This window comes from Chiloscyllium plagiosum, unplaced genomic scaffold (genome assembly GCF_037043375.1).
Source record: "Chiloscyllium plagiosum isolate Xiang-an unplaced genomic scaffold, Cpla_swu_hap1 HiC_scaffold_12, whole genome shotgun sequence".
Taxonomy (NCBI): domain Eukaryota; kingdom Metazoa; phylum Chordata; class Chondrichthyes; order Orectolobiformes; family Hemiscylliidae; genus Chiloscyllium; species Chiloscyllium plagiosum.
The window spans coordinates 80,536,609-80,564,268 of NW_028270150.1; the positions used below are offsets into that span (position 1 = coordinate 80,536,609).

General features: G+C 41.4%; 1 protein-coding gene and 1 long non-coding RNA gene across 2 annotated transcripts in view; one reads left to right on the forward strand and one right to left on the reverse strand.

Moving 5' to 3' along the window:
* Positions 1–23,076, forward strand: part of grpr (gastrin-releasing peptide receptor) — a 59,119-nt gene extending 36,043 nt beyond the window's left edge. Inside the window, exon 3 of the mRNA XM_087992977.1 lies at positions 15,556–23,076. Coding sequence (XP_087849103.1) covers positions 15,556–15,954 — 399 coding nt within the window. The 3' untranslated portion in view covers positions 15,955–23,076. The remainder of the gene's footprint in view (positions 1–15,555) is intronic.
* Positions 19,268–27,660, reverse strand: part of LOC148148556 (uncharacterized) — a 136,961-nt gene continuing 128,568 nt past the window's right edge. Inside the window, exon 4 of the long non-coding RNA XR_015758919.1 lies at positions 19,268–19,390. This is a non-coding gene — a long non-coding RNA (uncharacterized LOC148148556). The remainder of the gene's footprint in view (positions 19,391–27,660) is intronic.

Genomic DNA, 27,660 nt, shown 5'->3' on the forward strand with positions numbered 1-27,660 from the left:
TTTCCTCAGGAGTTTAAATAGGCAAAGTATAATCTAAATGAAGCATGTGTTGTGCATTCTCTGAAAGGGTGTGAATTTGATGGTTTAGCTGTCCCTTGCAGTTCTTGTACTCTTATTATTTTAGGATATATGTTGGCTGTCAATTAGAGGGGAGAAAAAGATTCTACATAGTTGCCTAGAGTTTATCCCTTTATGGCAAAATTGTGCTTTTCTATTTAAAATGACTGATTCCAAAAAATACTGCGGTCATATTAAGTTATCGGTAAATCCTTGGCTCAATTCATATAAATGCTCGGATTTGTTTGTAGATTTAGCATTTCTGACACAGAGGTTTGTATGACAGCAGTCTCTGTTGGGAGTTTGAATGCAGGGACCAGTTAACACAGAACACTACAGCACAGGAAGAGGCCCTTTGGCCAACCAACATGATGCCTTTCTAAACTAAAACCGTTTGTCTCTACATGCTCCGTATCCCTCTATTCTCTGCCTATTCATATAGCTGTCAACATACCTCTTAAACATTGCTATTGCATCCACGTCCAACGCCTCCTCTGTCAGCACGTTCCAGGCATTTATCACCCTCTGTGTAACAAACCTACCTGTCACACTTCCTTTAACCTTAATGCCTCTTACAATTTTGTAAACATCTATCAGGTCGGCCTTCATCCTTCAAGTGAAAAACTGAGATTGTACACTCTCATATGATAGCTAATACACGTCAAACCAGGCAACATCCTGGAAACAGCCTAGGTTAGAATCCCTTCAGTGTGGAAGCAGGCCAATCAACCCAGCGAGTCTGCACTGACCCTCTGAAGGGCATCTCACCCAGACCCTACCCCTCTAATCACCATGGCAAATTCACCTAACTACGTAGCCCTGGACAGAATGGACAATTTCCCACGGCCAGTCCACCTGACCTGTACATGTTTGGACTGTGGAGGAAACTAGAGCACCTGGAGGAAACCCACGCTGACACACGGAGAATGTGTAAACTCCAAATGGACAGTCACCCATGGCAGGAATCGAACCTGGGTCCCCAGTGCTATGAGGCAGCAGTACTAAGCACTGAGCCACCATGCCACTTCTGTACCTGCTTCAGAGCCTCCACATCCTCTGGGTAGACCAGAATTGTATGCAATATTCCAAATGTGGCCCAGTTCTATATAACTGCAACACGGCATGCCAGCTTTTATACCTTACGCCTTAACCGATACAGGCACACATACCTTATGCCTTCTTGGCCACTTTAAGGGAACTTTAGACCGGAACCGCCCCCATCCAAGCCCCGGTGTTAAACAAGTCTCAGTCAATATAGGGGAACTTAAAATTACTCACCACAACAATCCTGTTGTTTTTAGATTTTTCCATAATGTCCACATATTTGTTCCTTGTTCCTCTATCACTCATTGGCTGTTGGGAAGCCTATAGTACAACCCCATTAAATGTTTGCAAATTTCCTATTCCTTAGTTTTACCATGTGACCTCGCTGGATGATCCCTCCAAAGTGTCCTCCCTCAGTATAGCTGTTATATTCTTCCTTATCAAAGCAGAACTTCCTTATCTCTTTTACCTCCCTCTCTTTCTTGCCTGAAACATCCAAGTCCCAGAAAGTGAAGCTGCCAGACTTGTCCCTCTCTCAACCAAGTCTGTATAATCGCTACAACATTGCAGTTGCATGTATTACCCAAGCTCCATGTTCATCTACCTACTTGTCATAGTCCTCACATTAAAACAAATACACTGCAGACTGCCAGTCCAGCCATATTCAGCAACCTCCCCATGCCTGTTCTTCCTCTTAATCTTACTGGCCCTGGTCTCTAAATCCTTCTTGATCAATTTACTTGCTGACCGATTGCAGTGACTCCTGCCCACCTGCTACACTAGTTTATACCCTCTTGAGTGGCACCAGCAAGCCAGTATATTGGTGCACATCCAGTTTAGGTGCAACCTGTCCTTATACAGGTCCCACTTGCCCCAGAAGACAAGCCAATGTTCCACATACCTGACACTCTCCCTCCTACACAAACTCTGGGTCTTGAAAGAGCCAAGTTAACACAAAGCTCACAGCTTTTAAGGTGAGAGCCTTATAATTGTCTTTGTTGCTTGTGCCGTGAACTGCTTCCTGATTCCAAACGTGAATGGCCTGGTTGTAATTTAGCATTGCACCTCCTCATTCTTGGTTGATTGACCAGAGAAAATGATCCACACAATGAAATAGTCTTAACGTTTTAAATGCCTATACTTAAAGGAGAACAAGTCAAGCATATGTAACCAGCCCTATTGTCATTTTTGAGCTGAATTTGTGCTGAAACCCCTGAGTTACAGTATCCAAGGCTGAATACTACCTGACAAAGCTTTCACACAATTGAAGCATAATGCTGTCTCCTTTGTTTTGCAGCTCACTTGAAATAAAGGTCAACGTTCCAACAGCTTTTTTGATTATGTTTTATGTCTGAACAAGGACCTTTCATGGTTTGTTTACTGAGCCTCACAAAGTTTTGTTGCTTTGTCAACTGTAATCATAAAACATGCCCCACAAATTACTGAACTGAAGAATTTCATTTATTTTATGTCAGATTTAATATAATCTTGCAATCCTGGATATGGTTTTCTCAAGGGTAACAAGAGTCAAGTTTTCAATTGAAATTCTGCCCCACAATTCCCCTGTTGACCCATTGCTTAAGCGCATGGTGGACAACTGAGACCTGAAAAGTGCTAAGGTCAACCCCTGATCTCTGCTGAGTTACACAACTATAGCTACGAGGGCAGTAGAAATTCAATTTTGTTTTTACCCTCTCAGACAAAGGGAATACAATAAATCATGCAAGTTTCTGGACAGGTTTGTCAAAGGCATGCATGGGAGAAAGGCAGGGTGAGACTGTGATTTAGATAGTCCACCCTGATTGAAAAGGCTGTCAAACTCATTGCCTGAAGTCAAAGATGAATAGAGAACTTCATCCACGAAGGCAAACATCTTATCCCCATCCCAACAGTTTCACCTTGTAAGAATTTCATAAATTTCAATGAGATCACCTCTCATTCTTCGAAACTGAACGAAGTACACACCGTCTACTCAATCTCACTTCATAAAACAATCCCACAATGCCAGGGATTATCCTAACATAGTGCCTGCCTTCTGATCGCTCGCTGCATCGACATGCTAAGTTTCCGTGACTGATGACCAAGGATGCTCAGGTTTGGCCGACACTTACATTTCCCAACTTCATACTATTTAAGAAATGTTGTCTTTTTGTTTGGTTTTCCAAAGTGAATAATTTCTCACTTACTCACATTATATCCAATCTGACATGCTCTAGCCCATTCACTTTGCCTATGTAAGTGCTCTTGAAACTCCCTGCATCCTCCTCTTTGTTTCACCAAGTTTGGTGTCACCAGTAAATTTGGAAATACCTACACATTCAAATCTTTTTGATTGTTAACAGTTGTAGATTTGGCACTGATCCTTGTGGTGCCATATGGATAATAGCCTGCTATGATGAGAATGAATTATTTATTCCTAACCTCTGCATTCTGTCCGTTGGCTAAATTTCAATCCACAGTAGTATACTCCCTCCCCCAACAATTCCATGCAATCAAATTTTATTTGCTAACCTTCTGCCTGGGACCTTATCAAAATCTTTCTGGAGGTCCAAATAAAACACATCAGCTGGTTCACCTTAATAAATGCTGCAAGTGATATCTTCAATAAACTCTAACAAGATTGTCAAACATGATTTTGCTTTTAGAAATTTTACCACTCTTTTCTAAATGTCTGCTTATCACATACTTTATAATAGATTCTAACATTTTCCCTATTGCTAATGTCAAACTAACAGATTCTCCATTCTCACTCTTCCTCCCTTCTCAATAGTGGTGTTACACTTGCTAGTTTCTTGTCTGAAAAACCAGAAGAAATACAAACAGAACTAGACTGTTGGCCCCTCAACTCTGCTCCACAATTTGATAGAATTGTGGTTGATCTGACCTTCCTCATGTTCATTTTCCTAGCCTTTCCCCATGACCCTTGATTCCCCTACTGATTAAGAAGCTATCTAAATTAGTCTTAAATATCCGTGAGGTGTTTCCTCCCCCACCACAGCTCTCTGTGGCAAAGAATGGCAGAAACTCTCAACTTTCTCAGAGAAGAAATTCCTCCTCATCTCAGTCTTAAATTGGTTATTCTGAAGTGATACCCTCTGGCCTTAGACTTTTCCATGATGGGAAACAGCGTTTACCTTGTCAAGCTCTTTAAGAATCCTGTATGTTCCAAGCAGAGTGCCTTTCATTCTTTTAACTCCAGTGAGTAGAGGCCCCAACCTACTTAGGCTTTGCTCATAAGACAGTCCATCCATAATGGGGATCAACCTAGTGAAGTTTCTCTGAACTGCCTCCAATGAAATACTATCTTTTCTTAAATAAGGGGACGAAAACTTCTCCAGATGTAGTCTTACCAGTATCTTGTACAGTTGCGGTAGGATTTCTCTACTCTTATGCTCCAAACCCCTTGAAATAAAAGCCAACATTCCATTTGCCTTCCTTATTACCTGCTGTAGGTGTATGCTAGCTTTCTCTGTTTCATGTACAAATACCTCCAAGTCCCTTTGCTTTGCAGCTTCCTGCAGTTTTTCTTAATTTATATAATACTGTTCTTTTAATCTCCATTCCACAATGGAAATTTTCAGATTTTCCATTTGCCAACTTTTTGTCTACTTACTGAACCTATCAACGTCTCTCTGTGAAATGTACGTATCCTTCCCAAAACCTGCCCTTCCACCTATTTTTGTGTGGTCTGCAAATTTGGCTTCAGTACATTTGCTTCCTTCCTCTAAGTCATTGATATTTATTGTAAATAATTGGGGTCCCACTCTGACCTCTGTGGAACCCCACTGGTTACAGGGTGTCATCCCGAACAAGAACCCTTTATCCCTACTCGCTGTTTCCTGCCTATGAGCCAATTTTCTTTCCACACCAATATATCACTCCCAACACTGTGGACCCTTACAGTATGACTTCACCTTTTGTGAGATACTTTGTCAAATGCCTTCTCGAAGTTCAATACAACACACTTACTCAGTCCCCTTGATCCATTCTGATTGCGACTTCCTCAAAAAGTTTTAATAAGTTCGTCAGGCGCGACTTCGCTTTCATGAAGCAATACTGACTCTGCATAATTAGATTGTGATTTTCCAAATGTTCTGCTATGACTTCCTTAATAATAGAGTCCAATACTTTTACAACCATGAATATTAGGTTAATCGGCCTACAGTTACCCGCTTTTTGCCTGCCTTCCTTTTTAATTAAGGGTGTCAAATTGGCAGTTTTCCATTCCTCTGCTACTTCTCCAGAATCCAAGGATATTTGGAAAATTACAACAAATGCATCCATTATCTGTGTAGCTACCTCTTTTAGGATTATCAGATGTAAACCAGTAGTCTGCAGGAACTTTTCCAGAGTCTACAGAAATTTAGAATCTATTGAATTAAGTTGCTGTGTAATCTCATCAATTTTAATTCTTGACAAGAGTATCTGCTATTGGTTGCATCTTAGAAAAAAGAACAAAGAACATTGCAGCACAGGTACAGGTCCTTCGGCTCTCCAAGCCTGTGCCAATCCAGATCCTCTATCTTAACATATCGCTTATTTTCTAAGGTTCTGTATCCCTCTGCTCCATACCCATTCAGGTATCTGTCTAGATACATCTTAAATGGTGCTATCATGCCTACCTCTACCATCGCTGCTGGCGTTCCAGGCACCTACCACCCTCTGTGTAAAGAACTTTCCATGCATACCTCATTTAAACTTTTCCTCTCTCACTTTGAACCCGTGACCCCATTAATTGAGTCCCCTACTCTGGAAAAAAAGCTTTTTGCTATCCACCCTGTCTGTTACCTCTCAAAATTTTGTAGTCCTCAGTCAGGTCCCCCCTCAACCTCCGTCTTTCTAATGAAAATAATCTTAATCTACTCAACCTCTCTTCATAGCTAGGGACCTCCATACCAGGCAACATCCTCGTGAACCTCTTCTGAAGCATCCACATCCTTTTGGGTTCAGGGGTTCGAGGGCGGTGGGGGGCTGGGGTTGGTGGGGAGAGTGGCAACCCTCAAGTACCTTCCTCTGCAACTGGAAAACATGCAAAACCTGCCAGTACACCACCCCCTTCACCTCCATCCAGGGCCCCAGCAGTCCTTCTAGGTGAGACAGAGGTACCCCTGCCTCTCCTCCAATCTTGTTTACTGCATTGGGTGCTCCCGTTATGGTCTTCTGTACATCTGAAAGACCAAACAAACTTATGGAATGGTTCATCAAGAATCTCAGGCCAACAGGACCTCCCAGCTACCACCCATTTTAATTCTCCTTCCCACTCTCTCTCCCACATGACCATCCTTGGCCTCCTCCATTGCCACAATAAACCCAACCTCAAATTGGAGGAACAACACCTCATCTTCCGCCTGCCTACAGTCCGGAGTACTCAACATTGCGTCTCCAATTTCAAATAACCTCCCTTCCCATCCCAGACTACTTTGCCAGCACATTCCTCTTTCTTCCACTCCTCCCTGCCACCAACCGGATTCAGTCCTCCTGTTGACCAACACGGTTGTACCCTGTACCTGCCTTCACCTATTCCCCACCTCACCACCCTGCCTCTGTCTCCCCCTTTATCTGCAGCTCCCCCTGCACCCACCCCATTCCTAAAAAAGGGTTACACATGAAACATCGACTTCTCTACTTCCTGTTACTGCCTGGCTTGTTGTATTCTTCCAGTCTCCTGCCATGCTCAATTAGACATATTGGATCATAGTGTGCTGAAACATCGAAGGGAATACGCATTACTTTAATCTTCTTAAATGTCTTTCACTTGTTCTATTTCCCAATTTCTTCAATAAGTTCTATTGTTCTATTCCCCAATTTATTGAACAGATCTTGTATTGGCTCATTAATGGTTAGTAAGTTTGATATGAACTTCGATACTTGGTTGACTATATCACATGGACTACAGGGAGAACTAACCATTTGGATACAGAACAGGCTCGATGATAGAAGACAGAGGGGGGTGGTGGAGGGTTGCTTTTCAGACTGGAGGGCTGTGACCAGTGGTGTGCCACAAGGATCAGTGCTGGGTCCATTGCTTTTTGTAATTTATATAACTGTTTTGAATGTGAACATAGGAGGTTTGGTTAGTCTGTTTGCAGATGACACCAAAAGTAAAGCTGTAGTATACAGCAAAGAAAGTTATCTCAGAGTACAATGGGATCTTGATCAGATGGCCTAATGACTGAGGAGCGGCAGTTGGAGTTTAATTTGGATAAATATGATGTGCTTCATTTTGTAAAGGCAAAACATATGCTTAACGGTAAGGTCCTGGGGAGTGTTGCCGAACAAAAAGATCTTGCAGGTTCATACTTCCTTTAAAGTGGAGTCCCAGTTAGATAGGATATTGAAGAAGGTGTTTGGTATGCTTTCCTTTATTGGTCAGTGCATAGGAGTTGGGAGGTCATGTTGCAGCTGTACAGGACATTGGTTAGGCTATGTTTGGAATACTGTGTGCAATTCTGGTCTCCCTGCTATAGGAAGGATGTTGTGAAAATTGAAAGGGTTCAGAAAAGATTTACAAGGATGTTGCCAGGGTTGGAGAATTTGAGCTACAGGGAGAGGTTGAATAGGCTGGGGCTGTTTTCCCTGGAGTGTCAGAGGCTAAGGGATGACCTTATAGAGGTTTATAAAATCATGAGGGACATGGATAGGATAAATAGACAAAGTCTTTTCCCTGGGGTTGGAGAGTCCAGAGCTAGAGGGCATAGGTTTAGGGTGAGAGGGGAAAGATATAAAAGAGACCTAAGGGCAACGTTTTCACTCAGAGGGTGGTACGTGTATGCAATGAGCTGCCAGAGGACGTGGTGGAGGCTGGTACAATTACAACATTTAAAAGGCATCTGGATGGGTATATGGATAGGGAGGGTTTAGAGGGATATGGACAAAATGCTGGCAAGTGGGACTAGATTACTTTAGAATATCAAGTCAGCATGGACGAGTTGGACCAAAGGGTCAATTTCTGTATTGTACATCTTTATGACTATGACTGTGTCAAGGAATCTCAGTATGTTGTAATATATCTAGACTGTGCACACTCCTAAATTAGAATTTGAATTGCTTGGTGGCCTCCTTGTTGCTGAATAAGGTACCCCAAGAAATGGTTTAGTGCTCTTGTCAAATTTCCATTTCGCATTCACAGTAAGTCCAGCTTTCTGTCTTGGTTGAAACTTTATTGCTGGAACAGCACAGCAGGTCAGACAGCATCCAGGGAACAGGAGATTCGACGTTTCGGGCACAGGCCCTTCTTCAGGAATGAGCAGAGAGTGTTCAGCAGGAGAAGATAAAAGGTAGGGAGGAGGGACTTGGAGGAGGGGCGTTGGAAATGTGATAGGTGGAAAGAGGTCAAGGTGAGAGTGATAGGTCGGAGTAGGATGGAGGCGGAGAGGTCAAGAAGAAGACTGCAGGTCAGGAAGGCGGTGCCGGGCTGGAGGGATTTGGCTGAGACAAGGTGGGGGGAGGGGGGATGAAGAAACTGGTGAAGTCCAAGTTCATCCCCTGCGGTTGGAGGGTTCCCAGTCGGAAGATAAGACGCTCCTCCTCCGACCGTCGCGTTGTTGTGGTTTGGCGGTGGATGAGTCCAATGACCTGCATATCCTCGGTGGAGTGGGAGGGGGAGTTGAAATGCTGTGCTACAGGGTGGTTGGGTTGGTTCGTCCGGGTGGCCCAGAGGTGCTCTCTGAATCGCTCCGCAAGTAGGCGGCCTGTCTCCCCAATATAGAGGAGGCCACACCGGCTGCAGCGGATGCAGTAGATGATGTGGGTGGAGGTGCAGGTGAATCTGTGGCGGACAGCTTTCTGTCTTGCCTTTCTGTTTCATAGACCCATTGCCCACCGTGCTCTTCCTTAGTAGCACCATGGATAATCACATCAACCATATGGCAAAGTACTCCTCCTCTGTCTTCAAGAATGTTGGATATTGTGAATTGGAAAATTTCTGAAGAAGTGTCAGATGGAAATTGATTTTGAAAAAATCAGCCAATGTGGAGTGCTGAATGTGATCAACAATCTTGATGCTTGATCAAGTGGTGTATATTATAACAAGTCTGAATCCATTTTGTGCACAAGTGCTTTGTTTATGTAATCAGTTACTGTGGTCTGTGCAATCCATACTGCTGCTCATCAGATTGTATGGGCAATTTCTCACTGTATGGTAGATTTTCTACTGCCATCCTCTTTTAGAATAGGATCTACAATAAAACAGAACAGAAGGTGAAAGAGAAACTCAACATGTCTGGCAGCAACTATGGTGAGAGAACAGAGTTAATATTTCGAGTCTGATATAACTGTTCTTCAAAACTGAAAGGAGTTGGAACATCATGGTTTTTCATGCTTTTGGCAGAGGGGTAGGAAGCTTGAGTGCAACAGATGGTGAACATGCCCACGGTAAAAGACAAAGGGAGTGATAGCAATGCAAAAGAAGAAGTAAGGATAGTATTATGATCAAAGTGGTGAACAGAGATCATACTTTGAAGTTGGTGAACACAATGTTGAATACCGAAGGCTGTAAAAATACTGAGCAGAACATGAGATCTGTTCCTCCAGCTTTGGTTGAGTTTTGTTGAAACCCTGTAGCAGGCCGATGATGGAAATGTTAGCATGGAATTAAGAAGATTTATTGAAATGGCAAGCAACTCGAAGGCTGGGGTCATTCTTATGGTCAGAGCAGACCTGTTTGACAAAGCTGTCTGCATTGGATCTCACCAGTGTAAAGATACCACATTGTGAGCAGCAAATACATTAGGCTAGATTGAAAGAAGTACAAGGAAAATGCTGCTTCAACTGGAAAATGTGTTTGGGATCGTGGACAGTGAGGAGGGAGGAGATGAAAGGGCAAGTGTTAAGATCTGCTTGGTCTAGTGTGGTGGAGATAAATGACTTAGTAGTCTCATGAGAAGAGGATATTGTCCTAAAGAAGACGTGCTTTATTGCATGTTAGCAACTATGAACAAGTTACATTGATGTGACAGATATTGTTACAGAGTGTATGAGAAGGACCCAGATGCTAAATCTTACTCCTTCAAGTTCTAAAGCTAATCTCTCTTCCAATTCCTAAGAAATACCAATTGCTTCTTTTATCCCATGGTGAGATATGACTTCATATGCTGTGCTCCCAATTATGTACAGAAGTGTATTTACTTGTTCAGCTTCTGGTTTAGCATCTAATTGGAAGCTATTTTGTATCTTATGAAATGTTTTCTCAAAGATTTGTACAACTTTATATTATATTTGATCTATTTTTGAAGTTAAATCTTCCTGGCAATATTATTTCTGATATCATGCCTCCTGATGTGATCATTTATTTTCCTAGCTTCAGAGGCTTTTAACTTTGCAGTAATTTTGCAGAATGTCTGTATACAAAGTTTGGGTGAAGATTTGTAGCTCGGGTGCTCGTTGTTGTGGTTCTGTTCGCCGAGCTGGAAATTTTTGTCGCAAACGTTTCGTCCCCTGTCTAGGTGACAGCCTCAGTGCTTGGGAGCCTCCTGTGAAGCGCTTCTGTGGTGTTTCCTCCGGCATTTATAGTGGCCTGTCCCTGCCGCTTCTGGTTGTCAGTTTCAGCTGTCCGCTGTAGTGGCCGGTATATTGGGTCCAGGTCGATGTGTTTGTTGATGGAGTTTGTGGATGAGTGCCATGCTTCTAGGAATTCCCTGGCTGTTCTTTGTTTGGCTTGCCCTATAATGGTAGTGTTGTCCCAGTCGAATTCATGTTGCTTGTCGTCTGCGTGTGTGGCTACTAAGGATAGCTGGTTGTGGCGTTTCGTGGCTAGTTGATGTTCATGGATGCGGATCGTTAGCTGTCTTCCTGTTTGTCCTATATAGTGTTTTGTGCAGTCCTCCCATGCAAGGACTGCACAAAACACTATATAGGACAAACAGGAAGACAGCTAACGATCCGCATCCATGAACATCAACTAGCCACGAAACGCCACAACCAGCTATCCTTAGTAGCCACACACGCAGACGACAAGCAACATGAATTCGACTGGGACAACACTACCATTATAGGGCAAGCCAAACAAAGAACAGCCAGGGAATTCCTAGAAGCATGGCACTCATCCACAAACTCCATCAACAAACACATCGACCTGGACCCAATATACCGGCCACTACAGCGGACAGCTGAAACTGACAACCGGAAGCGGCAGGGACAGGCCACTATAAATGCCGGAGGAAACACCACAGAAGCGCTTCACAGGAGGCTCCCAAGCACTGAGGCTGTCACCTAGACAGGGGATGAAACGTTTGCAACAAAAATTTCCAGCTCGGCAAACAGAACCACAACAATGTCTGTATAACCACCACAATGCTCCTTCACACAGACCCTCATACACACACGCTCTCAATTTCTCATGTACATGTAGTATATGATTATACAGTATTTTTGTGGTCAAAATTAATGATTCCTGGTTTCTGCAAATAAACCAAGGATTTTTGGCTTTTCCATGGCTTCTCTGGTTGAATCTTGACAATCTTGCACTTAATGACTGATACGCTTGATGAATCCCACTTCTTGTGCCTTTTGTAAATTATTGCCATTCTAAATATATTTCCAGTAAAGACTGCAGATTTTGGAGCTTTATAAGATGAACCCTATTTCTTTAATTGTTTTTCATAGAGAATCCCATTGACAGTGAGTTGAATAATGCCTTTACTGCATTTTTATAATGCAGCCTTCACCTCCATAGTTTGCCATCTTACTCCTTTCATTGAACATTGTCTTCTTCGGCTTCTAAAATGCTCCTTTATCACGTTAGTTCTAGGTCTGTGATCTAGTTTTGAATTGCTTTTTTCACGCTAGATTTCCCTTCTGCAATCGTGGCTTGCCATGCCTCTCATTATGACGGCAATACTTGATCTGAACTGGGACCACCTGTCTTTTTTTTTGCTTCTCTCCTTCTCTCCAAAGAAACTGGCAGAACTGCTGAGTTTCTCCTGCATTTGTGTTTTATTTCAGATCTACGGCATCTACTGTATTTTCATTAGTCGGTAGGTGACTAATACTACACCTCCAGGGAATACCAAACACTCTCCTCCTGCTGCTGCTGCTGCTTTTACCACTGATTGTAGATTCTGTCTTGTTGAATTTTATCACAAGACTGTGCTCTGTCAGGTTCATGACTGGCCAGCTCTTCCAAATCCTGACTGTCTGCACAATTTGCCTTCTTAAACTTGTGAGTGAAGAAATCTCAAGCCCTCCACTGTTGCCAGTGGGAGACAGCTAGATGATATCCTCCACTTGCCACTAAGTTATAGAAGCAATCCTCTTTGCTGTTCACTGTGTTGGATAAACTCTGTATGGGGCAGATTTGCTCCCAACATCTGCATCAGAGTAGGAATCCAAGGGAGGTGATAAAGGAATATCACTTGGCAATCTAATAAGAGAAGGCTTATGTCTGAAACAATATGCAGTGTATTACATGATAGCAACTATTTATGCTACACTAATGTGACATTGTTATAAGGACTATGAGGAAGATTCAAATGGTAGATCTTAAAGCTCCTTTGAGATTCTACACAGTTCTCCCCCACAAGTCCATATAACATCATTAATAGTGAGGGGTTTCTAAGGCACTCGTCAGCATTAACCTTGTCAGAGCCTTACACCCTAAATAAGAAAAGATTGGTTTATATCAACCTCTTACTGCATATTAACTGCAAATACAGCTAATGGATTAACTACTGTAAAATTATGCTGAAGCATCATCCTTTCAGGAACAGTATTTATTTTGGCATCTGATATCTTTCTTCTATGTTCAAAGAAGATTGAAAGAACCTCATAATCCAGACAGAACAAGCTGTACCCTGTGAGGTGATGTACCGGAAAAAAAAACACACTCTCAACTTTTTAAATCTGACTCTTAGTTAATAAATGTCACCAATGAAACCAAAAGACCAGTTGAAAGGCTGAACAAATCTACAGATATTTTTAAATGGAGCAATAAAGTAATTGACTCATGCATTCAAAATTTAAAGATATTTTATTCATTATTTAATCACGGCCACAGTAAGTTCTGTTTTGAGAGGGAAGACATGAGAATGCAATTATAATGCTCAGGTGGAATGTGGGAACGGGATCTTCCTCTCGATGTCATGGATATACTCAGTACGAATTAAAACTGGTCACTTTGATAATTCATACCGTGTCTAATTGAATTTTCAAGTACCATTTGGACCCTTGAATGGATTACTATGGTTTCAACTATGAGCCCTGTTTGAGGCAAATTCCCCTGAGGGAATTCAAACACCTTTAGGTGAAAACAATAGTGTTCTTTTTTCCACGTTTCATTAAATCTTAGAATCAAGAATTGTACTGTAAAGAAGGACACCAGTTAGCCCATTGAATCTATGCCAGCTCTTTAAAATAGCATCTAGTCCTACTTCTCAAATGCAACCAGAATCTCAGGTTCCCTTTAAAAAGCTACTAATTATCTGTTTCCAGAATAACATTAGGCAGTACAATCCATATCCAAATCCACTCATTGGGTAAAGGCCCTTTTTACCCTGTAGCCTCTATTTTTTTGGCCAAACACTTTATATCCCAGACTTCTGGTTCATCATTTTTAAGCTATAGGCAACAATTTCTCTTTATTTAAATGCTTCATGATGTTAAGTTCATATCAAATCTCCTCAGCCTTCTCTCCTCAAAGTATCAGGTTGAGGCTGCTTCCTCAAAGTAGTAGGTAGAGCTGAGGATAAGTGGTGTAGGCCTCTTTTCAAGGGACCCATTGGGTGTCAGCCATGATTGCATAAGCAAAAAAGAGGCGATTATTCATCTTAAGAAGGATCAAAGCCTGTGTCAGTTAAGAATGAGCTAACTGTGGCATTAATGGGAAATCAGCACAGTACAGTGCACTGAAGCTTATTGAGGTTGGTTGGACATTGAGATGTCCCCATTCCCACATGGTCATGCTCTTCAAATTGACTCGGATGCTGCCTGTCCTGCTGTGTTTTTCCAGCACCACATTTTTCAACTCTTCAAATCGAGCACTTTCTCCTCAAGAGGAGTGAGGATCCTTTTGTCCAAATGCAATCACCAACCATCCCCCTCCCCCCACCAGCACAGTCTGGTAGAAGGTCAGTTTTCCTTGAAATCAGACAAAGGAAGGGGTGGAGCATGATGGAAGTAGATGGAAACAGTTAGTGGTGATACAGGAGGAACAAGAGAGGAGTCGCCAGTGAATAAGCTGGAATCACAAAGGGCGGGAAGAGCTGATAGCTCAAGAAAGAAGATGGGTCAGAGCCATTGAGTGGAAATGATTACATGCAATAGCAGAAGTTGCAGACAATGAGCTTTGGTGAGAGGACTGTGCAGAGGCAGAGTTAGAGTGAGTGGTTACCCTGTGAGTATCAGGGAGCCGGGAGAAAATGGTGATACCCACCCTTGCAAAACACAGTCGGTGATTGTACATTTTCCTGCATAGCTGTGCATTCTGTTTAAGCTGGGACATAGCACTGATGCAGGTCTCGATCTGGATCCAGCCTGGCTGGGTCTGCTGCTGTGGCCTCCTTTAACAGTCAGCAGGAAAAGGGATAACCCTCCCCTCCAGCTCCTCTGTACATCAGCACATCCAGAATCCTTGTCCATCCTGCTTTTTTGGGCCATCTCCTCAGTGATTATAGGTCAGGCACCAGAGCCTGTGAAGGGTGGGGTTGCAGTTCCTGGCTTACCGTCTGAAGTAGTCAGCAGCTGGTCTTTCAATCTGACAGCAACTAGGAGGTGTGAAAGCTAGGAGGGACCAACAGCAATGAGTACCTCCACCTCTCCTGCTGCATGATGCCATGGGACGCACACCAAAGAGCCTTTTGTAGTGCGAAGAACAGAAAACTGCTTGATAAAATTGTTCTGAGCCATATTGGACTGGACCCAGTGATGTTCACTCACAATATCACTTTACCTGCGGATGGAAAAATGTCACATCATGTTTTTGTGTTGCTTCCTCTGCTAAGCTGTGAACTCATTTCTTGCAGGGCTATGTTTTAAAAAGTGATCAGCACAGAATGTCTATTAGGTTTAGAATGTTGGAACTGGACTTGTAAACACCTAAAGGAACAGGTACGATTATAGAAACTCATGCCAAGTCTCGACAGTCACCTATTGGACAAAAATAGTGGCCGTGTTGCAGAGTAAAATCCAAAGTTGATGATAGGGCACTAGCAGTCTGCTGCAGGCTACACACAAAGAAACAAGTAGGCAGTTCACATTCAGTAAATCCACTTCTGACAGTTTCTCAACCAAGGTCCATTCTCTGAGAGAATTACGTCTCTCAGCTGACAACAAGGTCTGTTGAAACAATCTGTCTGATGAACTGATTATCATTATTTTCTTCCAGGCACTTTTGTAATTTATCCCAGTCTTTTTATCCAGTTTGAATCAATTAGATTTGACCCATTTTGAGTGCTACTACAAGCTTTAAGTGTTGCTGTTGCTTTCGAAAGTTTCAATCTTCCCATTTTGTTTCGTTGACAGATGGAATCCAGGAAAAGACTTGCAAAGACAGTGCTGGTGTTTGTGGGTTTCTTCGCTGTGAGCTGGCTCCCCAGTCACATCATCTACCTATACCGCTCCTACCATTACAGGCAGGTGGACACCTCCTTGGCGCATTTGATTGGCAGCATCTGTGCCAGGATTCTTGCTTTCAGCAACTCCTGTGTTAACCCCTTCGCCCTCTACCTGCTGAGCAAGACCTTCCGAAAGCAATTCAACAACAACCTGTTCTGCTGCAGGAGCCACCTCCTCATACGCTCGACCAGCATGGGCAGGAGTACCACAGCTTCACGGATGACATCACTCAAAAGCACAAACCACTCCGTGGCAAGCTTCAGCCTCATCAATGGGAAGTACGTTCAGCAGGAAGGTTACGTATAGGGACGCCGCTTGGCACCAGTAGACAATGTACATTCAGCACTTTTTTCAGCAATCACAATCATGCCCAGGGGGTCTCAGTCTCAGAGAAAAGAACGTAAGCGAGAATGACGTGGGTTGGTGAGAGAAATTCAGAGTTCAGGGAGCAAGGGTGTACGCTGTGATTTTGTTAAGTAAATACGAGGTTCAGATTAAAATGTGTCTTTTAAGATATTGGAAACAATCTTGACATTCAGCAGGCCCTCTGTATTTAGCAGGGCAGCCATCAGGGATGTTAATGGTGTACCAAAGATATGCCACAAAAGGTTGTGGTTTGTCAGACATGGTCTCAGGGCAGCTTGTGGGAGGCAATAAACAAAAGCAGTGTGATGAGAGGTGTGCTTACAGATGGAGAATTTTGCTTTCTGTCAGAAATAGGCTGTAAATAATGTGCGTTATATCAAAGATCAAAAAATATGTTAGAGAGGTGCGTTATACCTAAGACTGTGGTATATAAGATACCTATAATTAAATTGGAGGATGTGGTAGCACAGTACTCTGTGAGATCACTACCTACTCATATGACTGTGTAGTGGGTTGTAGATTAGCACTTGTAGACCTACACTGAGATTCTGAATCAAATTGAGCAGTGGTCAAATATTGCCCCAAATGGGAAAGACATTAGTGATCATGATGGACCATGGGTTGATGTTTTCCCAAGACAAAGGGGAAGAAAAGTGAAAATAAATTAAATAGGAGAGAAAATAAAATCAATTTTATTACCCAAGTGGCTGTAATATTTACAGGTCTTGATCTCAATCCAACTACTCCTTGAAAGTGACCTTGCATGGACCCTTAGTAAGGAAAGGATTGGAATGAACTAGTATGGTCACTACAGTCATACAGCTCTCTGAAACTCAGTGTTTACGTGGAGGTATAAAAATAGCAATTGTTGAGGTAACAACTGGTCATATGATGGTAGCCCAACAAGTCTTTCTGGTTCCAAGGAAGAGCACTGGAAGGAAAGTTAAAAAGAAATAAGACTGTGGTCTTTCAGAAACGTTTTGGTTTTATTTCAAAGTTGCAGTATATCTGAGAGATGCGTTCAAACAGGGGTTGCGAGTTATTAAGCAGTACCATAATAAGAATTTCCTGGATTTCCAAAAGTGCTATTTTGGTCACAAATACCATTTTTAAGTGAATTAGGTTTCAGCTATGATTTTGCATCCAGTAAAAAACAAAGGTAGGTTATGCTTCCTAATATTAGGATAGGATTCATTGGGATAGGCCTTTCAGAGTAGTGTTGAGTTAGGAAGACTCAGCATCATGAATGGCTAAGAGAGAAGGCTTTTGTATGAAACAGGTCCAGTTGGTGTCATGCTGCAGGTATTTTTCACTTTCAGTGTGAAAACACATTAGAAAATTTAAATATGCTGCCAATGGCATTGTGCTAACTTTTAATATCTGTTATGAAGATTCTTCCAAACAAGGGTACAAAACCAGTCTGGTGATTAAATCTTAAAATAACTTTGTTCAAATTATACCATGGGGTTAGAATTTCAGGCTGGGCATTTTTGGAACTGGGACCTTAAATAAAGTATTTTTGTTTAGCATACAAGTACTGATGTATCCAGTATGGGCTAGTAATCCCAGCACCAGACTAAACCTGACCTGTCTGGTAATTCCAGCATGGTTAGTTGATCTGGATACCAGTGAAAAAATTTTTGATTAGATTAGATTACCTACAGTGTGGAAATAGGCCCTTCGGCCCAACAAGTCCACACTGACCCTCCGAAGAGTAATCCACCCCCCCCCCCCCTCTTACAAATGCATCTAAAAACTATGGACAATTTAGCATGGCCAATTCACCTGATGTTCTGATGCAGTGCCGATTAAAACTCATGGAGGCGGAATCTAGAATGTGGTGACATCCTCACATCCCGGTGGCAAACCCAACAATAGACTTTCACCAAGTTTTGGGACACCCTTTTTGACTAAATGTTGATTTCAATCCTGTCGATACAACATCATAACCCTCCAGTTTCAGTGCAGGATGTAATAGATAAGCTGTCATGTTTGAATCTGGTGATCATCCTCATTCACTTTTGGCAGTTTAATATCTTCGCAGAAGTCCCAGGAAGAAGAAGAAACAGTATTCATCTGCTACTTTCCCACGGCAGTCGTTCAGGGGTTATGAGTGATGCTAGCACATAAATTGGTATCTGAATAAATAGGCTGCCTGCTATTTTGCTTTAAAAGTATGGTGTTGTTTCTCAATTATTTTAATTTAAACATGATGGAAATTTTGAATGAAGTAACTTTTGAAATAAAACACATAGACTGTCCACAATGGCCCTATACTTGTATTTAATTTGACAACGTATTTCCCTTTGATTAGGTGGAACATCAGATTGCACAGAAAAAGATGTTTTAAAATGTAGATGTTTGGTCATTCCATTTCCTGCTACTCAATGCACTTTCATCAATGCTGAACCTTGCTGTACATTTCTCTAAGAGAAGCAGATAAGAAACCACCTACATGTGGGAAACAAAAGCATCTATTAAATACTGATGATATCAAAGAACTGCTTGCCATCCTTGTTGTAAATAACTTTGAGATTAATGAGATAGATTACTTGAAGCAGGTTCAGTATTAGAGAAGACAGTTATGGGAATCAGCAAAGAACAGTCAGAAACAGTTAAAGGTAGTCAGTGCTAATCGTTTTCCCCATGGGTTTTATAGATGGAAAATTAGGAAGATATCCATTGAACATGTCTTTAACTCCATGGCAACTTTACATCAGCATTGAATGTACACAATAGCACTTTTTCAATATTATACTCTGTGTGTATTTTGATATGTTGGATGTTATAAATATATGAAACAAATATACCATGCTTGAATGATAATTTTACAAACAAACCTATTGTCCACATTCTATCACCGTGAAACTAGCAATTCCAGGTCTTTTCTGCTATGTTACTGCTCAGTGTTTTAAAGGCCCAGAAATGCTTATCATACTATAAAATGCAAAAAAAAATTGTTGAAGACTTAATATTTCACGGCTTACTTATTTTCAAATCATGGAACTAAATAACCAAACCGGAGCAGCTGAGCTATGCTTTGAATGAGTGCATGCTTGGGGCTTTTCAGTCATGGAGGTGTGAGGTGGTTCACATCAAAACAATGAGTATTAAAGTACCCCATAGTGCCCATTCAAGATGAAAAAAAAATCAAAATAGCTTTACTTTGTAACAATTCCCACATATCACATAGGAAAATGTACAACAGGAAGAATTATAGTGCCTTGTTTAATCCCTTTGTGACAAAGGACTTCATAACTTTCATGCGTGCCTTTGTACTTGGTGAGTTCTGGTGTTTCTCTGTCACTTGGGGAATAAATTGCAGATTGTTCCACTGCAGCTTGTGATGTTGTAAAACATTTTGAAAACTTCATACCTGAAAGGAAAAAAAAAGTCTCTCGATTTTCTTCTTCAATGCAAAGAAACAGTTGATTCTACATTTGTAAATTGACATTTTTTTTTCCTTTAATGAACTTGATACTTTGGTGGAATACTATGTGCTAGCAATGGAATACTGTCACTTGTGTATTGAATACTGTATGTTGTCAGTTTTTATTTCAGTCTTAAAGTACTATTCTAAATCTGATCATTGTTTACCTTTAATCTCATTAGTACAAATAACAGCATGCTCAGTTGTCAACCATATGTTTTTTAAACATTAATTTGCTAGCCACTAAGTAATGACAATCTATGTGCCTGATGTATATGACTATTGTGATAATCTGTAAATAAGTTGTATATATTTGACTGGAGTAAGTTCAGGTGAAGAGGTGTTCCAGCAGATTGTGATAATCAAAATTTGCACTGTTGGTTTTGCTGGACCTAACAATCACTGACAACCAAAACTATAATTCTAACATTTTTAATTTCAATTTCTAAAAGTCACAGTTCCGTGACATTGTAAAACTAATTATGAATTCTACCATTCTTTGTAAGCGTGAAAGTTTCATATATTGAATGTGTTCCAAAAAAGAAAATACAAATCAAGGTTGTAAAAGAAATTATTTTCTTTGAGAAGTCGCTTCGGACATTTTGGATAGCACATTAGATTTCACAGTCCTTTCCCTAAATTATTATTTTTTTCCCGGTTCACCTCCAAATCTTCTCCATTTTCCTCACCACCACTTCCCAACTTCATCCACCCAATGACAGCAATGTCTCGAGCTATCTAGACAGTACACTCTAAAATTGTCTTTTTAAACTTTTCCACTGCCTTTGTAAAGTCTTGCTTAAAGTGAACCACTTAGCCAAGCTTTTGGTCATCCTAGCTAATATGTTTCTTTGGACTGGCTTTAAATTTGTTTGGTTATGCTCCTGTAAAGCTTCTTGGGGTATTTTCTTTAGTTAATGGATACTTTCAAATTGTTGTGGTTTTAAAAACAACTGATATTGTTACTATTTAACAATGGCACTAAAATTGTCAATTTCAGAAAAGAAATGCATTATAATGCTTAATGCAGGAAGTAAATATGTCCACTGGTACAATAGGGATTGTTGTCCTTACATATGGCTAAGAGAGACTTTTTCAGTGCAATGAGGAAAGCTTTGAAGGCCTAAAGAAGGCTCATTGGACCCAAAATGTTAACTCAGTTTTCACTCCACAACTGCTGCCACTCCTGCTGAGTTTCTCCAGCAATTTCTGTTTTTGCTTCAGATTTCTAGCATCCACGGTTCTTAGGCTGTTTTGAATGTCTATAGGAGAAAGTGAGGTCTGCAGATGCTGGAGATCAGAGTCGAAAAATGTGACGCTGGAAAAGCATCAGGCAGGTCAGGCAGCATCCAAGGAGTAAGAGAATTGATGTTTCGGACATAAGCCCTTCATCAGGGATATCTACACCTCGCTAGCAGTGTACAAAGGAACCTCAATTATCCGAATTTCGGATTATCCAAATAAGAACGCGAGGTCCTGATGCTTGGCTAAACCATGTTATCTGGCATTCGATTACCCGAACAAAATACTCCCTGCTCGTGTCGGATAATCAAGGTTACTGTGTATTGGTGCTGATAGGCAGTGTCTAAAGCTGATTAATGGTCCTATTCTTCAGAACTGACCTTTTCTTCCCAATGCAATTAAGTCCATTTGCAGAGAATCCTTTCCCAAATCTGCCTGATAAAATTAAGCTAGTTTACAGTAAATTCCATCAAGTCACTTTGAAAATGCTCACATCTTCATCATAAGTGGAACACTTCACAAGCAGTCTTGTTTATGAACAATCTTTTGGAAATATCAGTATTAGACTCTGGGTGTAATTTCAGTCGTACAAGTGATAGTGGCCAGTTTTTCTCTGTGATGAGAAGGAAACCTGCTTGCACTCTTGTAGAAATGTGTAGCTTTGAAACATTTTCTGAGAATTTGCCACGACAAAGAGCCATTTTTCAATTCCAGCTAGAAATGCCATTCTTCCCTATTTCTATCTGTACAAGAGAGACAGCTTTATAAAATGCATAGGTTTATATCCCAGTTTTGGATTTTGTACTAAGTCGGCCCGCACACTAAAAGGATCTAGGAAAACTTAGCCAATAGTCATGGTCACAGGAAGGTAAAACCTTATTCGTCGGACCTCCAACTGTTTATTCTCATCATTTGCTTCACTGATCTTTTACCAGAAGGCAGCAAATGTGACAAATGCAATGTGATTGTATTCTTTGTGAACAGTTTTATTCTGCAGCAAGCTTTTGATGAGCAGAAAGAAAATTCATATTGTTTTAAGAAGTGCAGTAATATTTTATCGCTTTGAAATTCAAAGGATGTCATGTTTGTGTTCAAACACTTACACAAAGACAGGCTTATCAAAGAGGCTGATGCTCAAATGTTATGGGTGACACTGAAATTATTTTAACCAATCTCTTGGTAGCTATAAGTCTTTTATTTATTTATTCACTCATGGGATGGGGACATCACTGGCTGGGCCAGCATTTATTGCCCATCCCTAATTGCCTAGAGGGCAGTTAAGTATCAACCACATTGCTGTAGGTCTGGAGTCACATGTAACCAGACCAGGTAAGGATGACAGATTTCCTTCCCTAAAGGACATTAGTAAACCAGATATGTTTTTTTCCAACAATCGATAGTGACATCAGGATTATCATCATTCCAGACTCTTTAAAGAATTCAGATTTCAAAGTCTGCCTTGGTGGGATTCGAACCCGTGTCCCCAGAAGATGAGCTGAGTTTCTGGATTAATAGCCCAGCAATAATACCACTGGGACTCCCCAATGTCTGACAGACATTAACTTCTGAATTCCAGTAATCCTTTTTCATTCTCATCTTCCTGTATTGTGTTCACTGGGACACCTTCCATCAATTCTAGTTCCATTACATAGAGCTCTCCAGTTTGAAAGTTATTGCCTGAACCCACAACAAAACTGATCAGCATTTGACCGTAATACCAATGTTGAATATTGGACAATGCATGAAGATTTAAAAGATGGCAAAGAACTGGGTTGTATTTTATAATAAGGACACCAGGAGTGGTACACAATCAAAAATATGATGGGATATTAGTAGAATTTGGAAAACAAGCCCATTGTGATGAATTATTTATATGGATGCATGTCACTCACATGAACCGAACATCTGCAATTCATAACGTCCTGCGTGTCTGCTCTCCCGTTTGTGGTTTAACACAGAGATCAATGCTTAAGACAGTTGCAGTTATAAAATTTTCATGGTAGCAGAGACCTGATCTTTTGACAGCCATGCATAGGATAGGAGAAGCTACCAATAAAAGTGTCTCTCCCTGTTTGCAATTTTCCCCTTCCCAAAGATCACTAGTTGCTAAAGACATTTTCTTTCACTGTAATCAAAGCTAAAAATATAAGTACCTTTCTTGTCAAAAAAACCTACGACAAAATATATTTATTGCTATGAACAGTCGTGTACTTGTCGTAGGCAAAGTGGTTATTGTCATACAATAGTGAATCAGTAGCATTGCATCTGACGTGTGCTTATTATCCTAGAACTGTTTGCACTGAAGTGACACCAAATGTTTGATGCTTTCTTGTTTACATTGTGACTGTGCTTTGTTTTTTTCCCCAATAAAGGAGATAGCATCACGGGAAGTGGTATTCATGTGTGATTTTCTTGTTCTCTTCATTCTTATTTTTTCCCTCTTCCAGATGACTCAGTATTGCCATCCAGCTTTTCTTGTTATTAAACATGTTTCACTCAGTTCCCTCCAGGGATACAGGCTCCTAATGTGCATGATATAATTTAGACTAGTTGATGCATTTTCATTCATTCTTTAATGGGACTGCAAAACAGTTTGAACCTGTTAAATCTTAAAGAAATCCATAGAAATAACTGATTCACTAAGCAATGACAGCTTTGTGACTTAGTACAATTTTTGAGGCTGTACAATTGCAACATTTAAAAGGCATCTGGATGGGTATATGAACAGAAAGGGTTTGGAGGGATAAGGGCCGGGTGCTGGCAAATGGGACTAGATTGGGTTGGGATATTTGGTTGGCATGGACAAGTTGGATCAAAGGGTCTGTTTCCATGCTGTACATTTCCATGACTCTTATAAACTGCAAGAAAAGACAGTTTAATAAAATTAAAGAGGAAAGCACTTGCACCTAGAAATTTCTTGTCGCACTATGTGACTGTCTTTTCGGTGGAAACTTAAAGATAGCTTGTGTCATGGAACGGAGATGAGTTTGAAACATGTATTGGGAGACATTTTCATTGTATTGTTCCAGTCTAATGCCATACTAGTTCCAGGGATCTAGTTTCTGGCGGGAGGGTAAGGGAATGTGACCAGTATACAGTTAGGGAATTTGTACAGCTCTCTTTATGTAGTGTCCAGAATTTTTAGTACACATGGATAACTCCTCACATGCTCCACTCTCTCTCCTGTCCCGACATGGCTGCAGTCTACTGTATACGTAGGAATTGGACTGGAGTAGGCGATTTGACCATCTGAACCTGCTTCGTCATTTAATTACTTTATTACCTATTTCAGTGACATCGTTCCTCACATCCAAGTCAGTGATATAAATTGTAAATAGTTGAGACTTCAGCACTGATCCCTGTGGCACTATATTAGCTGTAGCTTACGGGCCTGAAAAACACTCTCTGCTTACTGTCAGTTAACCATTCCTTTATCTGTGTTAATATGTTATCCCTTTTTGCAATGAGTTCTTATTTTGATGTGGTACTTAACATATAAGACATAGGTGCAGAGTTAGGCCGTTCAGCCCATCAAGTCAGCTCCACCATTCAAGTATCTTTCTCAATCCCATTCTGCTGTCTTCTGCCTCTAACCCTTGATCCCCTTACTCATCAAGAAATGTCTTTTGAAATCCAAGATCACCAAGTCCGCAGGTTCCCCTTTATCTACTCAGCTTGTTAGTTGCTCAAAAGGCTCTAATAAATTGTTTCAAACATAATTTTCCCTTCACAAGCCAATGCTGCCTCTGGAAGACTGACAGCCTTGTAGCTGTCAGGCAGTGACCATTGCCATGGAGTCTGACAGAATACTCCCAGCTTGCCTGGATGGGTGTACACAAGAAACCCAACATCATCCAGGAAAAGATGGCCCAACTGACTGGCAGCACATTCACAACCATCCACACTCTCCACCAGCAATGCTCGGTAGCAGCACTGTGTACAATTTGCAAGATGTGCTGCGGGAATTAGACAGCAATTTTTAAATCCACAACCACTGCCAACTCGCAGGACAATGGCAGCAGATACATGGGAACGCCTCCCTGCAATAGATGTGAATCTGGAAAGGCACAGCAAGTCAAACAGCCTCCAAGGAGGAGAGTCAATGTTTGGGGGCGAAACCCTTCATCCAAATGTTTCAGCCCGAAACATTGACTTTTATGCCCCTCAGACGCTGTTTGATCTGCTGTGCTTTTCCAGTTTCACATCTATTGTCATTGGCTTCCAGCATCTGCAGTCCTTACTGTCTCCACCACCATCTGCAAGTTCCTCTCCAAGCTAGTCATTGTCCTTACTTGGAAATATATCATTGTTCTTTCACTGGATCCAAAGTCTGGAATTCTCTCCCTAATGACACTAATGGCTTACTTGTAGCACATTGATTGCAGGGTTTCAAGAAGGCAGCTCACCCCATCTTCTCAAGAGAAACTAGAGATAGGCAATAAATACTGGCTGGTCAGCGGCAGCCATATGCTATGAATGAATCAAAAACGTCAAAGCTACATATTGTGACAGAGCTAAGCACCGATTTGCTGGGCCGTGAGGGTCACAGCCATGGGCATAGGTCACCTTGTGGAGGTGGCCCCTCCCCCAGCAATGATGGCCTGTCATCCGTGAACATCATCTATTAAATGAGCAGTTATACAGATGGCGCCTCCGCATTTAGCTGCCCTTTTGATCACTCTGCTGCCTCAGCAATGAGCACCTCTTCAGGTGACATTGTCAAGGGTACTCGCCTGCTTCATGGGTCAGCAGCATCAAGAACGTGCCTGCCATCCTCACCAGAAGGGCAAGTATGGTTGTGGGCAGTTGGGAAGATGCCTCTAGATGGCCACTGAACCTGTCCTACTGCATAAAATTGCAAGCTCAGGAACCCAATTTGATTGAGTTATCAGGGTTCCAGGACCCGTGAGTACATCCAGCCCCTTGTTTAAAACAGCTGATGTCAAATCTACATCAGACCTTTCACAATGGGGTTGAAATGACCCTGAACAAAATTCCAGCATTTAATTCATCATAGCCTTTTCAGTGTTACATTCTCCATCAATCATTTTTTTTCCTCCCATTATAGTCCCTCATTTTCAAAGAGCTTGATTTTATTCTTACTGCTCAGAGAACTATTCAGCACTGAAGGTGACCATTTGATCTACCAGGTCAGTGCTGCAGATTGAAAACCTGACTGATTACCCTCACTCCCTGGTCCTTCCACATAACCCTGAAAATCTTGCCTTTTCAAGATTCCACACTGCAATTTATTACAGAATCTGCATTTGATATCCTTTCAAGCAATGTATTTCAGATCATAACAACTTGCCGTATGTGAAAAAACAATTTGCTAATTATTTTAAATCTGATTTGAGTAATTATTGTTGTTCTGTCACCCCATGAGTTGGAAGATTGTGTGTTCAAATCCCACTCCTGAAAACTGAGCACCAAAAAACATCACTTGACATGCTAAAGAAGCATTAAGTGTATACCGTACTGCTGGAGGTGCCATCTTACAGATAAAATGGCATGTCAAGGTCCTGTCTGCACCCTTTTGTGGATGTTCTGAAGAAGAACAAGATGTGATGAGCAAGGTTGGATCTCATGGAATACAAAGAGAACTAGCCATTTGGATACAGAACTAGTTCAAAGGTACAAGACACAGGGTGGTGGTGGAGGGTTGTTTTTCAGATTGGAGGCCTGTGACCAGTGGAGTGCCACAAGGGGTCGATGCTGGGTCCACTACTTTTCATTATTTATATAAATGATTTGGATGTGAGCATAAGAGGTACAGTTAGTAAGTTTGCTGATGGCACCAAAATTGGAGGTGTAGTGGCCAGCGAAGAAGGTCACCTCAGATTACAACGGGATCTTGATCAGATGGGCCAATGGGCTGAGAAGTGGCAGATGGAGTTTAACCTAGATAAATGTGAGGTGCTGCATTTTGGGAAAGTGAATCTTAGCAAGACTTATACATCCAATGATAAGGTCCTCAGGAGTGTTGCTAAACAAAGAGACCTTGGAGTGCAGATTCATAGCTCCTTGAAAGTGGAGTCAATGTAGATAGGATAGTGAAGAAGGCGTTTGGTATGCTTTCCTTTATTGGTCAGAGTATTGAGTACAGGAGCTGGGAGGTCATGTTGCGGCTGCACAGGACATTGGTTAGGCCACTGTTGGGATATTGCGTTCAATTCTGGTCTCCTTCCTATCGGAAAGATGTTGTGAAACTTGAAAGGGTTCAGAAAAGATTTACAAGGATGTTGACAGGGTTGGAGGATTTGAGCTATAGGGAGAGGTTGAATAGGCTAGGGCTGTTTTCCCTGATGTGTCGGAGGCTGAGGGGTGACCTTATAGAGGTTTATAAAATCAGGAGGGCCATGCATAGGATAAATAGACAAGTCTTTACCATGGGGTGGGAGAGTCCAGAAATAGAGTGCATAGGTTTAGGGTGAGGGGGAGAAAGATATAAAAGAGACCTAAGAGGCAACTTTTTCACTCAGAGGATGGTATGTGTATGGAATGAGCTGCCAGAGAAAGTGGTGGAGGCTAGTAGAATTGCAGCATCTAAAAGGCATTTAGATGGGTATATGAATAGAAAGGGTTTGGAGGGATATGGACCAGGTGCTGGCTGGTGGGATTAGATTGGGTTGGGATATCTGGTCGGCATGGACGGGTTGGATCGAAAGGTCTGTTTCCATGCTGTACATCTCTATGACTATATGACTCTATGTTATCTCAAGCATTCGAGTCAACATTTGTCTCTTTATTAAACTAATAACAACTAAAATCATTTTCTGAAGATTATCACATTTCTGTTGGTGAAAGTTTGCTGTGGGCCAATTAAATGCTATGCTTCCAACATTATAACACCGTTTTCATGAACACATGTAAAGTGCTTTAGACAATCATAAAAGGTGCAAAACAAATGTAAGTCATTTGAATTTTTTTCCATTCTTCTGATTATCTACCATATGAAAACAATTTTTTCCTAT